The sequence below is a fragment of the Nomascus leucogenys genome, chromosome 7b (genome assembly GCF_006542625.1).
Source record: "Nomascus leucogenys isolate Asia chromosome 7b, Asia_NLE_v1, whole genome shotgun sequence".
Lineage (NCBI taxonomy): Eukaryota > Metazoa > Chordata > Mammalia > Primates > Hylobatidae > Nomascus > Nomascus leucogenys.
This window is the reverse complement of record NC_044387.1, coordinates 61,662,661-61,679,297: the sequence shown is the minus strand read 5'-3', so window position 1 is coordinate 61,679,297 and position 16,637 is coordinate 61,662,661. Positions and strand designations below refer to the sequence as shown.

The following is a 16,637-nucleotide window of genomic DNA, read 5'->3' as shown; positions in this document are numbered from 1 at the left end:
CCAAGCTGTAACCCAGCTTGTTCTCAGGACCTCTTGAGACTGCCTCAGGCCTTGAACACTCATATTTGGCTCAAAATAAACCTCTTTAAATATTTTACAGAGCTTGACTCTTTTTTGCCAACAAGGGAAATGGCTCATCTTTTCATCCTAGGCCACGTTTTCGCCTTGTGTGTTTGCACTAATCAAAGTCCTTGGTGAAAGTCTGCACAAGGCAGCCTTATTCTGTATCATGTTGCATTCGCCTCTTCAGCCCCCCAGGCATTATGCCAAGGGTTACCGATTCTGATTTTTGCCAGTGACCTTTACAGAAAGCAGCAGGAGCTAATTGGTTACGTGGCTTCATCATTTATAAACTCTTATAGTAGGATCTTTAATGTTTCATTGTTCCTATAGTATTAAAAACTGCAATTACTTTTGCACCAACCTAGTGGTTCATTATTTGATTATAATACATGTATATTGTAAAAATTATAAAAGTACAATGTTTTATAGTGTATAGTTCCAATAGTATAAAAATTACTTTAAAAAATATAGTTCTTTTTTAAAAAAAAAATTCTTTTTCAGAGACAGGGTCTCACTCTGTCTCCCAGGCTGATGTGCAGGATGTGGTCTTAACTCACTGCAGCCTCTACCTCCTGGGCTCAAGTGATCCTCCTGTCCCAGTCTCCCAAGTAGCTGGAACTACAGGCATTGCACCACTACACCTTGCTTAATTTTTAATATTTTTTTTGCAGAGACAAGGTCTTAATTATTGCCCAGGCTGTCTCAGACTCCTGGGCTCAAGTGGTCTTCCCACCTTGGCCTCCCAAAGTGCTGGGATTACAGTCCACTGTACCTGGCCTAAAAATATAGTTCAAATAATAAAAAATGTTTCTGATTTCTGCCATATCAATCTCATTCCCAAGAGGTAACCATTATTTAGTTTAATATGCATCTTTCCTGGCATTTCCTTTGTTAATATAAGCACAGATAGCATTTTTCTTTGTCTTGCTTGTATATAGCTGAAGGCAACACCATGAGTACTTAGAGATTTAATGAATACTCAGTGGAAGGCCCATGAGGCGGCTCACACCTGTAATCCCAGTGCTTTGGGAGGCCAAAGTGGGAGGATCCCTTGAGCCCAGGAGTTGTAGACCAGCCTGGGCAACATAATGAGACCCCCATTTCTATAAAAAAATTTAAAAATTAACCTCAAGACTCAGACCTTAGTTATAGATTAAAAGAAGTTAATCACTTATGTCTTTAGATGAATGCACACTTACACGTAAACATATAGCTTAGAAGGTATATAAGCTCTGGAAAACTTTGTAGTTTTGAGTTGGTTTGGTGATAATTTCCAGGCCTTCTCCCTGTAACCAGTTGCAGAAATAAAAACTCTCTTCCTCCCCGGTTCATTTGCATCTCGTTATTAGGCCATGAGAAATAGCAGCCCAACCCTCGGTTTGTTCCGGAAACAATCATGCCACTGCATTCCAGCATGGGCAACAGAGCAGGACCCTATCTATCTATCTATCTATCTATCTATCTATCTATCTATTTATCTTTTTTTGAGATGGAGTCTCACTCTGTTGCCCGGGCTGGAGTGCAAAGGCGCAATCTCGGCTTCACTGCAACCTCCCCCTCCCAGGTTCAAGCGATTCTCCTGCCTCAGCCTCCCGAGTAGCTGGGACAACAGGCACCTGCCACTAAGCCTAGCTAATTTTTTGTATTTTTAGTAGAGATGGGCTTTCACCATGTTGGCTAGGCTGGTCTCGAACTCTTGACCTCGTGATTTGCCCGCCTCGGCCTCCCAAAGTGCTGGGATTACAGGCCTGAGCCACCGCACCTGGCATATATATATATATATATATATATATATATTTTTTTTTTTTTAAAGAGCATACTCAGAGTACTTGATGACAAAAATGGTGAAATCAATTTGATTCATTTTGACACTGTAAACTTCCTGACTTGAGATAAACTAGTTATTAAACATCAAGTGCCTGCAACTGGAGTAAGGAATGTGATTCAGTGTGTATGAATATGTACCAGTTTGTAGCATTGATGAACTCCATATACCAGAGGGAAAAAATGAACTTCAAAAAAAAATTTCCAAAATGTAAACACCAGGTCCCTCTCCAAGGAAGTGTGTTTTTGAGGGAGCGTCTCATTTAGATATGGACTCTTAGCTAGCATGTTGCAACCTAGCAACAAGTTTTCTAACCTGTGGTTATCTGTTGTGAAGTAGCAGCATTAGTATAACCACGGTAACTATCTGTGCTTGATGGCATGAGCTCTCTTTGAGTAAAAAAAGCCCAAAATAAAAGGTTGGAGGTAACTATATATTTTTTGTTTTCTCATCATAAATGTATTGAATGCACATTTGAGAAATGTTTGAAAACACAGAAGACCATAAAATAGCAGAATTGTCATCTCACCTACTAATGTTAATATTCATATTTAGTTTTGTATTCTTTAAAATTAATACATTATTATAATTTGTAATATAGGTTATATTATACTTTTTTGGACAAATTGGGATCATACAGAATAGTAATTAGTTTTGTGCTATTTTTCATATGCTAGGTGCATTTCACCATGTCATGAAATAATTATTTGAGGATATGATTTTAAATGTCTAAATATTATATCAATGTACTATAATTTATTTAGACATTGTAGGTCATTACCTAAATGTAATTTTGAATTCAGAATTATTTCTATTTCATATTATTTCATTGCCAAGTTGTTCTTCAGCTTATACATGCTCTCAATTATTTGCAGTTGAACTACGTAAGAGGATACATGAATTAGAAGAAGGGTTGACATCTCAGGACAGTGAGTGGCTTCTGCAAATGTGGCCTTCCTGAGAGAAGGGATCTGAGGGGTATTGCCCCCAGGTATCCAGGAGGGTATTGATATAGCTAATCTCTTAGAAACAGAGGTGGGCTTCATAGTGATGAACTCTTCCTACCACACCAAAAAGGCCCCTCCTTCCTGCCTCTCAAGGTTGACCTTGGCTGGCCTTGGCCTTTGAGTTTTAGGTTTTCAGACCTGCCTCTACAGCCAAGATTAGAATCAATATAACTTCCTGTTGCACACAGAAGCAGCTGTAAATCTAAGAAAATAGCATCCACTTTCCTATTATGGGGCTTGAGGGGAAATTAAATTAAGCCTGCTCCTATTGAGGGGCTTCTTTGAGGAATTAGATCACACAAGGCTTGGGGTGATTTTTTAATAAGTTCAATCCCATTGTCCTCATTGGTCTGTATCAGAGCAGACTTGAGTCCTGCGCAAAAGTCTGAAAGCAGCAAGCTTGTTTGTGGGGAAAGAATGAGTCAACACACTGCTGGGGTCAAGGCCAGCTTCCTAGATATGCTTGTACACAGGAACCTACACTTGGAAAAGCGCTGGGCTTGGCTTAATATTCTAATGCTGCTGCCTTGAAATTCTGAAGAATTTTTTAACAAGGGGACCTGAATATGCTTTTTGCACTGGGCCCCACAGATTATGTAGTTGGTCCTGATTAGGGTGTAGAGTAAGGTATTGCATTAATAAAGTATTTGAATCATTCCTTCCTCAGACACCCCCCGCCCCCTCCCCGCACCAAGGAGAAGGAAAAATCCATTCCAACTGTTCTCACTTTATGCAGGAGCAGGTGCTTGTGACTTTAAGACATGGGCCTGCAGGGGAAATGGAACAGCTCCTGGAAGGCATGGCCTTTGGAGGGTGCTTGGGAGATTTGAGCAGCACATACTAATTGGATACAGATAAAATGCTCTTCAGATTTCAGTTTTCTGCTCTGTTTAGTTATAACCCAGCCTGTGTTTTATCTTTTGAGGTGGAAAATATGAAAGTCACAGCTTCTCTCTCTCTTGTTGAGCATTTACTTTGTGAGTACTTATATAAGCATGTATATCAAAGACCCTGTGATCCAGAATACTGGTTAAAATTCTACAGAGTGGGTGCCCCACCTCTCTTAGCTTTGTCATTCTTCCCCCTTTAGCTCACTCCCCTCTTTGTAAGAAATGAGGCAGGGGTCTCTTGGGGATCACCTAATACACTAGTTCATATTTCCAGCACTTTTTAACCAGTGCCCCTTGGGATAAACATACAACAAAACCCTCACACCTCCTTCATTCACGTATGTTGAGTTCTATGTTAGTTTGTTGAGTTTTATGTTGGTTTGCATTGTGAAAACAGTCATTTTTTCCCAAATGAAAGTTATAGAATTGCATGTGCTCTGTAAAGCTATATAAATGATTCTAGGAAACACAGTCCCAAGAACATGACTGCCCTAGAGCCTCTCCTCCCCTGATTTAATACTGTTTAAAGCAGGGGTTCCTAACTGTCAGGCTGCAGACAAGTACCTGTCAGTCCGTGGCCTGTTAGGAACTGGGCTGCACAGCAGGAGGTGAGTGGCAGGTGAGGGAGAATTTGAGCTCCACCTCCTTTCAGATCAGCTGCAGCATTAGGTTCTCACAGGCACGAGAACCCTATTGCGAACTGCACATGCAGGGGATCTAGGTTGCATGCTCCTTAAGACAATCTAATGCCTGATGATCTGAGGTGGAACAGTTTTATCCTCAAACCATCCCCCGACCACCCCACCCCCACCTCTGGTCCATGGAAAAATTGTCTTCCATGAAACCAGTCCCTGGTGCCAAAAGGTTGGGGACTGCTGACTTAAAGTACCAAACTTTAAACTGTTACCAGTCTGCCTCCAGCTAAGAACAGATACTGAGATTAAGCATTTAGGAACCTAGAACAATTGTCTGTTAAATTTAATCAAAACATTGGAAGCTTGTATTTTTTATGTCATTTCTTTTTTTTAGTATTCCATATGCATCATATTTTTACAAAAGTGTCAGTCTGTAACATATTGAAAACTAAAAAACAAAGAAAAACTGATTTTTTTCAGCCCTGTCCCCCAGTTGGCAAAACTGATTCTTAGCCACAAATGTTTGAGAAGCACTCTCCTAATTAAGAGTCAACAGTGTATTTCTTAGACTTCTTAATTCATCATTTGACGAACAGTGATGAGTTGGGGTGCATGTGTGTGTGTGTGTGTGTGTGTGTGTGTGTGTGTGTGAGAGAGAGAGAGAGAGAGAGAGAAGGCTGGTTCCTTCCCCGCAGGTAACAGTGTCATCCTTGAAGGCAGCCATGATACAGGGGCAGCTAGAATGGAGTTGTGAGAAGCAGCTATTGAAATTGAGAGGAAAGAGTTGTGGATGGCCATTTAAAACAATAACATTCCATAGTAGGCTTGTTGAGAACCATTTTTATCTAGAGATGCTGGAGAGTGGAAGAATGTATGATACTTATGAAAATAAAATTGCTCCCACCATTCGACACTGAAGGTAGTATCCAAGTATTGGGATTGGTTACGTGTCTATCCATGCCCTTCTAATCTCTTTCCCCTATTGCCAATAATACCTGCACCTGAGAATAATATAATACTCTTTGAGGTTATGGAACAGAGAACAATACGTTGTACCCATCTCCTGTCCCAGCCACCTTCCCTGACAAACCTCCCACATCCCCCACCTCCTTACCCAGAGAACAGTCACCACCTGTATTCCCCTTTCATACATAATGTGGCTGGCCAACATTAGCTCACATGTACCTTCACATTGGCTATGGTGCTCTAGGAACTCCGGCGCATTTATAGTTACGGAGCTGACCCTCACCTGGCTATTTCAGCATTCGTCACACCTGCACACAGAACCATTTTCCTAATCCCTCCTTTGGTCCCCTGGCCGGTATGGTGTGCAAACCGTATTTACCAGTCTGTGTGTTGGGCACAAGGGTTTCAGTTGGTTAATTAAATCTTTGAATTTTCTTGTTTTTTGACAATTGCCAAAGTAGGAGAATAGAGACTTGTCTTTTCCCTGAATATCTCTGCTTTTGATCTAACTTAATTCCAGATAAATTTCAATACTGATTAAAAAGTAACAAATTACTTCTGAAATTGGAGAAATTGATTTCCCAAGGTAAGCAGTTTCAGATGTGAGTTTGGTTTGCATTATTACCTCACAGTCTTTGAAATGGGATTTTTAGCCGCCTTCTAAAGTCTTTGTCTCCTTTGTAAGAGTCTTAGACAATTTTAATTATTTAAGGCAGATTTGCTAGAACTTATAATATTGGAAACTACGGTACAAAGATGAATTAGTTCTTAAAATAATTCTTCATTTCTCCCAATGTTCATCAAATTGAGAATTTTGTGGTCCACATTATAAGTATTCAGCATAATGTGCTGAACATTATTGTAGGCTTTGAGACTACAATAAGACTCCCAAGATAAATAAGGCAGTGCTTGTCCTCAAATTGCCCAGGGTCTGGTGGGAGGAAACCGTACTTTTTTTATTTTTGAAGTAGGAAACAATGTAGTAATTACCTTAGTGTAATATAAGTCAAGATGGTTGGCAGAACCCAAAAAAGCAAACAGTTAATTTCCAGGAGATTTGAGGGCTTGAGTGTTGAGACCATTGGTTGGGAGCATGCCGGAGAAAACAGGGACACATGCATTAGGTGACCTTGACCTGGATATTGAGGGAAATAGAAGTTTGCCAGGATGAGAAACACTTGTGCAAAGCCTTGGAGGCTTTAAAAAGTAATAAGCAAACAAACAAGGCTCATTAAAGAAGTGTAAAAGTTATGGTATGGCTGGAGAGTTTGTAGGTACGTCAGCAGCTGCTTCTGAATGTTTTCATTTAATTACTTTCTGCCCAGTATCACGTAAGTGTTAAGACTTCTAGAGAATGTATCACTTATATCTAAGGAGCAGCAGCCAAAAGAACAGGTGGCATCAGGTGGCCTACAGAAACCTACCATCTTCCCAGATAGTAAGCCAGGCATGGAAGTGATGCACGGGAGAGAAAGTACTGAGCCAAAAGTCTTGCATGTGTATACAAGATATATGAAAAAGTAAATCCAAGGATACTGCATCTCTGGCTTTAGGGAGATCAGTGAATATTTGCTGAAATGAATGGAAATCCAGTTTGTATATAAATGGAAGCTTCTAGATGGTGAACTCTGAATGTCTAACTGGACCTCTTAGCAAATGTCACCACAATGGGAAAGGCAAATAACTCACAAAAAAAGGAAATTAGAATGGCCAATAAACAAGAAAATTAATTAATAATCAGAGGAATGCAAATTTAACAAATAGGTACCATTTTTCACTCTAGAGATTGGTGAAAATAAAAAAAACCCTGGTAATACTAAGTATTGGAGATATTATGGAGAAACAGGTATTCTCATACTTTCTTGAGCACTTTAGAGAGCAATTTTGTAAATCTAATAAGGTTTAGAAATGAACTTACCCTAGGACCTGACAATTCCATTCTAAAGAAATGTGCTCAGGTGCTTAAGGATTTATGCAAACAGAATATGATTACAGTTGCATAATAGAGCAAAAAATGTGGATAAATCCAATGTCCTTTACTAGGAAAACAGGTAAGTTGTAATATACTTATATAGTGGAATATTGCGCAATATTTTAAAATGAATGAATCAGATTTACAAGTATATTCTGGATAAATTTTACAAATATATTGATTGAAAAAAATAAGCTACAGTGTAACTTACAGGCAAATTTGTAAAATACTCATCAGTTTTAAATTTTTTATATGAAAAACATATGGCTCAGTAAAAGTATAAGGACCTTGATAGGAAGAATACAAAACAATTTAAGAATGGTTAATGGAGAGAGGGAAATGGGATTAAGGGAGTGCAAAGGGAACCTCACTGTGTCTGTTACCTTTTTTTCTGGTAAAAAAATATAGATCTGAAGCAGGTAAGGCAAAATGTTAAAAAGATCATAGTGGTACATGTATTTTGTAATTTCCTGTACTTTTCTATTGTTTTGAATAATTCATTACACAATAGTGCTTAGTGCATACTAGGCACTTTCTAGGGTAGATACTATTATTTCTTTATCAGGAAGCAGGGGCACAGAGAGATTAAGGGACTGGCTGGTATGTGAGCCGAGGCTGTGCCCACTCCCCTGACCACTCTGCCATGGACTTCCTGGATCTCTGCTTCATTTCAGACCAGCGTCAGAACTAATGGAGTAGGGGAGGCCAAGTGATCTTTAGGATCCTGTCCAGTTTGACTTTAGCCCTGATCATCAGTAGATGGATCGATCATTTCCATGAGCACATTTCTGCATGGCAGCACGCTCCTGACACAGCCCTGCCTGCAGAGGGCTGACGGGGGTTTCTCTGCAGCACTGTGGACCTGCCACCTGTACCAGCTCCCAGCTGGGCTGCAGTTGTGCAGTGGTGACTGTGCATCACACATCTTCCAGTGCCCACAACCAAATGGGAAGCGAATATGGAGCAATTTTGCCAAGTGTTTTCTGAATCTCCTTGAAAACAGCACTTTTACATTATAAGATGCCACTGTACTAATGTAATAGGTAGATGCAGAGAAGAGTTATTTTGAGGGCTGTAATTTGATTTCGTTATCTTAAGCAATCAAGATTGTTTAACACCAGAAATAGCTGACTAGAACAGCTGCTAAAACAGCGCTTTGTGTGGGAAATGAAGAAAAGGTTCAGTATTTTGACAGCCATTTCCAAGGTATGAGTAATGAGACTTCTAAGAAAATCCTAATTGTTGCTGCTTTTGCAGGGGGGCAGGGGGATTCTCTAGACCAGATTTCCCATCTCCTAGTATTCTACATCGATAGAGGACAAAGGAGGAGTATTTCCTTTTTCCCAGGGTCTTGATTTCATGTACCAACAGAGTTTAGATAGCATGGTGATAATTTATTATTTAGGTTTAAAACACACACACACACACACACACACACACACACACACCTCTAACTTGTCCATTTATCATCAAACATGTGTTTAGTACTTACGGGGCTCCAAAGTGCAGGGCCTGTGGGTCCAAAATAATCAATTAGACCCTGCCCTCAAGGAACTTTCAGTCTGGAGAGAAGAGGAAAAAATGGGACAAGGCAAAATGTGCAAGTAATCTTAAACAAATGTAATAGGCATTATAGAGGCAGAACTGGGAGGAAGAGTAGAGTAGGAAAGGGATGGCATTGAAAGATTAGGAGTTTGCTGTTTGAGGTCGGGGGAGACAAGAGCAGACAGACAAGCACAACATTTCCAGTGATCAATGTTATCCAGGCATGAAAGGACTCAGCACTTCTGGGTTAATATGGAAAGTCTATTTCTTGATTTGACTGGCCAACTGCATACCTCAATTCACAATATTACTTTCTGTTTGGTTATCCAGTACCTTAAATGTTCAGGGAATTTTCACAGAAATGCTGCCATTTAAATGTATCTAATGTGAATATCCTGATATTATATTTTCTGTAATTTACTTGAAAATATTTCAGCATGTACCTGTGCTACGTACATGTATATCTGTTAGTTTGCATCCAAGTCTTAGTGGAAGTTGGTGGCGCCAGTTGTGAATGCAGAGGTAGGGTTGGTGAACTTGCATCTAATGAGAAACCCTCACTCCAGGGGGTCCTGCTTTAAGCAACTAGATTTTCTTTATCTCTAATTGACACCAGAGGCTTTGTTAATTAGAATAGTTTATGTTGAGGTTAGATTTTAATTGGGAACATTGTGGTGATGGAGATATGTGGATTGGGTTGGACCTTTTCAGAGATCTTCCTTCTTTTGTGTTACAGAGGACGAAAGTTCAGTGAGCCATTAAGGATGATAAAACTGAGGCTCCAGGAGGAAGTGGCAGAGTCAGGATTAAAGCATTCCAGAACCAGGACTGCCCCTGTCTGCTGCTCTGCCCTGCCCAGTCAATTATGCTTGCCCTTGGAAGAGTCTTGGTCTTTGATGACACTCAGAGGCTTATTAAACCACACAGGCTGATTCTTTTTTTTTCCTTTTCTGTTTTTTTTTTTCTGATTTTTTGTTTTGTTTGTTTGTCTGTTTGTTTTTTGAGACAGAGTCTTGCTCTGTTGCCCAGGCTGGAGTGTAGTGGCATCATCTCGTCTCACTGCAACCTCTGCCTCCCAGGTTCAAGCAATTCTCCTGCCTCAGCCTCCCTAGAAGCTGGGATTACAGGTGCACACCATTGTGCCTGCCTTATTTCTTTTGGATTTTTAATAGAGAAGGGTTTTCACCATGTTGACCAGGCTGGTCTTGAACTCCTGGCCTCAAGTGATCCACCCGTCCCAGCCTCCCAAAGTGCTGGGATTGCAGGTGTGAGCCACCGCGCCCAGCGCGCAGGCTGATTCTTGATTGCAACCCTCTAAACCCAGACTAAAGTTTGTATGCCCTAGAACTAACATATATGACACTTGTAGTAGTTTCAGCATTTTATTTCTTATTTTGATTCAAGATGTGAGAGGTATTACAAACACTCAATTATGAGTGATGCATTTGTGTGTCTAGTTAACATAGAAGGAAATTTGGTGTTCTCGGCTAGCACTATTTCACTATTTTCTGCTTTTCCTATTCTTCCATCCGTAGGTAAGTGAAAAGTCATTTAAGAAATTAGAGGTCTCTGTGGTAAATCCAAGTCACAGTAAAGCAAACAAAAATGCATATGTGTGTGATATAATGTGGAACTCTACCCCCTTGGAAGACTTTACAGGCTGTAAGAATTTCATTTTTAATGTATTTCATACAGGCCAGAGCTAACAGGTTAATTTCTACTGAGCAAAATTTTTTTTGTTTGTTTTTTTCCTGGTATGTTGAGGTCAGCTAATGGTCACTGTGGTCTGGAATGAATCTAAATGGATTTTTTGCCCTTGGACAAAGACCAAGGACAACTGTAGGACTTCTGCATGGTCTACCTCACTTAGGCTTCTCGATTAATAACTCTGGTTCAGGAAGGCAAGGGCGATTATGACCACTTTACAACTGAGGAAATCAAAGCAATGAGAAGTTGAATGGCCTGTCCCACTCCACAGAAATGGTTATAACAGAGTCAGAGCCAGAACTGAGCTCTTCCAAACATGAGTTGACTAGGTTATAGCTCCTTCCATGACACCAGGATGCCAGAGCAGTGGGAAGTGAATTTCAGTGGCATTGTGCATATCAGGGTCTTATTTGGTATGGCCAGAACCAAACCTCAAGACATTATTACAAAATAACAAGAGGTACTGGTGGCATTTTCAGAATTTGTGCCTCAGATTCAGCAACACTTCAAGAAAAGCCTGCTATATGGCACTGAGCTTTGCTGCTTTCAGTATCAACAGTTGCAAACAAGAGAGGCTGGGTGCCTTCAGCCTCCATCTCCTAGCTTCAAATACCATTAGTTCTATCCCAAAGTCATCCTCTATAAACATGCAATCTAAATAAAGGTAAAATTAGATAAAAGTATCTTAGCAGGTTTTATTCAGGTGGCCTAATCCCTCATTCCAAACAGCCTATTACCCCTAAGTCTTATTACCTTCAGTCTTCAGAAACAATCCTGGGGTAGTAATAGTGTCTCCATTTGGCAATTGAGAAAAGCGAGATTTTTGGAAATACAGTGTCTTGGGCTAATATAGTCAGCTGGTCTGAGCTCCTGATTGGTCCTTCTGAGTCCAAGCCCTGCTCTATACTGGGTTCCATGTAGCTTTAGAGTAACTATGGGCATTTACATTATGGGAATCTTTTGGATTCATCTTTCCAATTAAGGGATCTAGTTTATTATACCTTGGAGAACGTATGTGTGTAATCTGTGTTATTTTAAAATACTGTAGAAAATGTTTGGTGTCAATCCCGCTTCAGTGTGGTTAAAAGGTAGTTAAAAGAGAAATTTGCACTGATGACAGGCTGCCAGTTTGAAGCTGTCAGAATCCTTGTACTGTCACCACCATACCTGACAAGTTGTGATTGCTGAGTGAGAAACAGGGTTGTGCGTTCTCCGCATGGCTGGAGTTCTCAGCCGGGTCATCTGGGCAGACTCGCCTTAGAGGCACCTTCCACCTTTGCCACTAAGCTGCCTTCTGCTCTTAATTTCCTTTTCCTTGTCAATTTTCCTCCTAGAAAGAGAAGGTACAGCGTGTTCTTAAGTGAGCATTGGTATACTGGGCATTTGTATTCCTTACAAATAAATTGCTAAATTCATTTGCTGAACATTCAGGCTTGTCTGGACTTAGACAATGTGAACAAGTTTTCACATGGGCCCGGTAAACCCTGGGTAAGTGGATCACTGGGGTTCTTGACTCAAAGAACTAAACTTTGTGCTAAAAATGCAGACCCTGATCCTCAACCTTATTCCTGCATCATTTCATAGCATAGACCAGGCTCTGGTTAGCCCTGGTTATAGTGACTGATGTCACAAATGGCAGAGGACTCTGCTGTTGAAATAGGAAGATCCCTCTGTTTCCTGGCCCTAGCTCACTTCTAAACAGTACCAAAGCACTGCCTGACCTTCTCCTCCAATCAATGTTAAATGCCCTGGGGATGCTGTCTTCTTCAGTTTTGTGCCCCCAGGGTTTGTCTTGCACATAGTAGGAATTTAATTAGTGTTTCCTGAGCTGAATTGTACTAATTTTTTAAACATAAATGGAAAGTGGGGCAGATGAAAATAACATGTGGGGCAGCCTGGTAGACTGAATCAGATGGACACGACTGCTTCTTGTGACCTTGTCAAGTTGTACAACTTGTGTAGAGCCAGCATCATCCTTAAATGAAATTTTTCAAGGTGTGGTTTAGTGGGAGATGGGGTTGTTGGGAGATCTCACAAAAGGGCATGTTCATGCTGCCCCTGGGAATTTGGGAAAGTACTAAGACAATTCTTACCTGTTTCTCCCCATTTTCCACCCTCAGGCCTGCTGGTGGGTACCCTTGATGTTGTGTTGGACTCCAGCGCCCGGGTTGCTCCTTACCGAATCTTGTACCAGACTCCAGACTCCCTGGTCTACTGGACCATCGCCTGTGGTAAGCAACCGCATCTAGCAATACACAAGTTTTAAAAGAAGCGTTAGGGTTAACAACTTTTTATCAGAAGGAAAGGAGTGTGTACTTGCTGAATGCAATCACTGGTATTTTAGGGTAATTAACCATAGCCATTTCAACACATGAACCCAAAGTCTCAGTGGCTTAACACAATGAAAGTTTCTTTCTCACTCTGGTAGAGTTGTGTTGGGATCATGTGGCCTCCTCCATGTGTAGTGACACTCTCTGGAACACAAGGCCTCCAAGGTCAGCATACAAGGGAAGAGTGCAAGGATGGAGCACATCTGTGTTTAACTTCCTTGGCCCAGAAGTGGCACACTCCGCCTTCCATTCCACTCACACTTAGTCGGCCAAGACTAGTCATGTGGGCCCAACCTCACTGCAGAGGAAGCTGGGAAATGAAGAGGGATGTGTGGAATACTTAGATGTACTAAGTAACATTTGGTATATCCTAGCACAGTACTTCCTACTGAGTAGGGATTCTTTATTTCTCCTGATGATAATCAGTAATGCTGTGCTGTGCTTGAAATAGTAGTCAACAATCTTGCTTTGGCTGCTCCGAAGGTCACGAGCTATCTCCATTGATCACGGTCAGTTGCAGATGGAACTCCTTTTCTACTCTCTCCCCACTTCTCACTACTGCACTTGACTAGTCTTAATTTTTCTTTTTTTTTTTTTCCAGATGGAGTCTCACTCTGTCACCCAGGCTGGAGTGCAGTGGTGTGATCCCGGCTCACCACAATCTCCACCTCCCAGCTTCAAGCAATTCTCCTGCCTCAGCCTCCCCAGTAGCTGGGATTACAGGCACCTGCCACGATGCCAGCTAATATTTGTGTTTTTACTAGAGATGGGGTTTCACCATGTTGGCCAGGCTGGTCTCGAACTCCTGACCTCAAAGCGATCTGCCCACCTCGGCCTCCCAAAGTGCTAGGAATACAGGTGTGAGCCACTGCACCCGGCAAAAAAAAATTTTTTTAATCTTGCTTTTATTGGATGTCTCATAAGAACTTCTAGTCCAAAATGGCCAAGTTTTTTTTCTTGTTTTTTTTTGGGACGGAGTCTTGCTCTGTTGCCTAGGCTAGAGTGCAGTGGTGCGATCTTGGCTCACTGCAACCTCCCACCTCCCAGGTTCAAGCGATTCTCCTGCCTCAGCCTCCCAAGTAGCTGGGATTATAGGTTCGTGCTACCACGCCCAGCTAATTTTTGTATTTTTAGTAGAGACGAGGTTTCACCATGTTGGTCAGGCTGGTCTTGAACTCCTGACCTCAGGTGATCCGCCCCCCTCAACCTTCCAAAGTGCTGGGATTACAGGCATGAACCACTGTACCCGGACTTTTTTTTTTTTTAAATATAATTTCTTTTTTTGTAGAGATGGTATCTCTCTGTGTTGCCCAGCCTGGTCTTGAACTCCTGGGCTCAAGTGAGCCTCCTGCTTTGGCCTCCCAAGGTAAAGGGATTGCAAGCATGAGCCACTGCAATTGGCCCAAAATGGCCAAGTTTTTGTTTGCATGTGGCTTTTAAAATAACCATAAGAAAAGTAAGGGCTCTATATGAACACTTTTTTTAACTTTTTTTTTTTTGCCTCTACTTGATTTACAGGAAAGTTGAGCAGATTGTTCAGAGAACTCTCATCTATACCACCCCCCATGCAGAGTTTCCTCTATTATTAACATCTTACTATGGTACATTTGTTATAATTAATGAACCAGTGTTGATACATTATTTGTAAGTAAAGTCCATTGTTCAGATTTCCCTCATTTTCTTTTTCTGTTTCAGCATCCCATCTGGTATAACATTATAGTTAGTCGGTCATATCCCGTCAGGCTCCTCTTGGCTGTGGAAGTTTCTCACATTTTCCTGGGCTTGGATGATCTTGACAGTTTTGAAAGATACTGATCCAGTATATTTTGGCATGCTCCTCAATTGGAATTTGTTTGATATTTTTCTCATGATTAGACAGGGGCAGTAGATTTTTGTGAGGAAGATCACAGAGATAAAGGGCCATTTTGTTTCACCATGCCAAGTGTACATTTTATCAACATGATTTATGACCGTGGGCCTCCTTGATCACCTCCCTGAAATAGTGTTTTTTTAGGTTTCTCCACTGTAAAGTTACTCTGTTCTTCCCCTTTTCGAAGTATTCTCTTTGGAGGGAAATCACTATGTGCAGTCCATACTTAAGGAGTAGGGATTTTTCTCTCCTTTAGGGTAGACTATCTACATAATTTATGGAGAATTCTCTTGCACAGTAAATTTGTCTTTTCTCCCTCATTTATTTATTTAATTATTTATGTCACTATAGACTCATGCCTATTTATTTTGTCTTCTGGGTTATAATCCAACATTACTTTATTCTTTGCTCAAATTGTCCCAGCTTTGGCCATTGGGAGCTTTTTCAATTGACTTCATTCATTTTTAAAATTGATCTTTACTTGGTAGGAAGTGCTGTGCTGGGATCTAAAAATATAAAGACAATTATATTTGGTCTCCGCTCTTGAGAAACGTACAGTCTAGTGAGGATACAAGTAAATAGTCAATTACAGCCCAGTGTGAACCAGCGCCTTACAGTTCCATTTAATTTCTGGGCATCCAACTAAACAGAGGAATACAGGCTAGCCTCCTGCAGAATTAGAGGAGGTTATCTGGTGTGATTTCAGGCTGCTGGCAAGCTCCATTGCCTGGGTAATGCCCCCTCAAGGATTTAGTAGTACCTGAAATTCTAACATTGCAATTATGTCTTTTTCCCCCCTCAACCCCCAAGATGGAGTCTCGCTCTGTCGCCCAGGCTCGAATGCGGTGGCATGATCTCAGCTCACTGCAACATTTGCCTCCTAGGTTCAAGCGATTCTCCTGCCTCAGCCTCCTGAGAAGCTGGGATTACAGGCACGCCCGGCCAATTTTTGTATTTTTAGTAGAGACAGGGTTTTACCATGTTGGTCAGGCTGGTCTCGAACTCCTGATCTCGTGATCCGCTCACCTCAGCCTCCCAAATGCTGGGATTACAGGCATGAGCCACCGTACCAGGCCATAATTATGTCTTTTTAAATATATTCTGAGATGCAAACAGCCCAGTGAGAGACAATTGACTATAACCATTGTTTACACAGCCCAAGAACGAAGGCATGGCTTCAAGGTTTAGAGCAGTGGGAAAAGCCATCTAGAAGTGAAGAATGGGGATTGAGTGAGAGGAAGGTGATAAAGGATTAAGGAAGGGGAAGCTGGGACTCTGACCTGGACAGACTTACCAGTGTAACCTAGGCTCCTGGAAGACAGTGTTCCAGTCTTCTCTGCACGTTTACCCACCACAGAGGGTGCCCGTAGAAGGGAAAGTGCCATCTGGCCTGCCATAGTTGATTGGGAAAGCATCACATTTAGTTGGCAAACAATCTAGAATCACGTTTCATAGTCAGCAGATAAAGAACTAAAAAGAAAGAAGTTAAAAGTCAGGGAGAGCCACCAAACCCCTCCACCTCATGAGGGTGTGGAAAGGATGCCGCCTCCTTCTGGCTCACTCTCCAGCAATCCTGCCATGAGTGCCAAACTGCCTGCGAGATCCTTTGCAGGCAGGAGGTCTTCAGAGCCCTCAGATCTCTCCTTACAGCCCTCCAGGCTCCTGGTCTTCCCACCTCAATTTCTGGTGATGTAAGGAACTGGTTTGTGTCTCCTGTGACTTTCCCTCTGCCCCTGAGCCATTACCTTTGTTGTCATTGACGTTTATAATGTCATTGCCTGATATTACTACTCCTCAGTCTGATTCTGGGGCTTTGCCATGGTATTG

The 16,637-nt window shown here is 41.4% G+C and overlaps 1 protein-coding gene across 2 annotated transcripts in view; it reads left to right on the top strand.

The window, feature by feature from the left end:
- TBC1D9 (TBC1 domain family member 9) overlaps positions 1 to 16,637 on the top strand; it is a 134,680-nt gene that overhangs the window by 41,955 nt on the left and 76,088 nt on the right. For both annotated transcript variants that reach the window (XM_003257743.3, XM_030816182.1), the window contains one exon: positions 12,731 to 12,841. In XM_003257743.3, the coding sequence (XP_003257791.1) occupies positions 12,731 to 12,841 (111 nt within the window). The remainder of the gene's footprint in view (positions 1 to 12,730; positions 12,842 to 16,637) is intronic.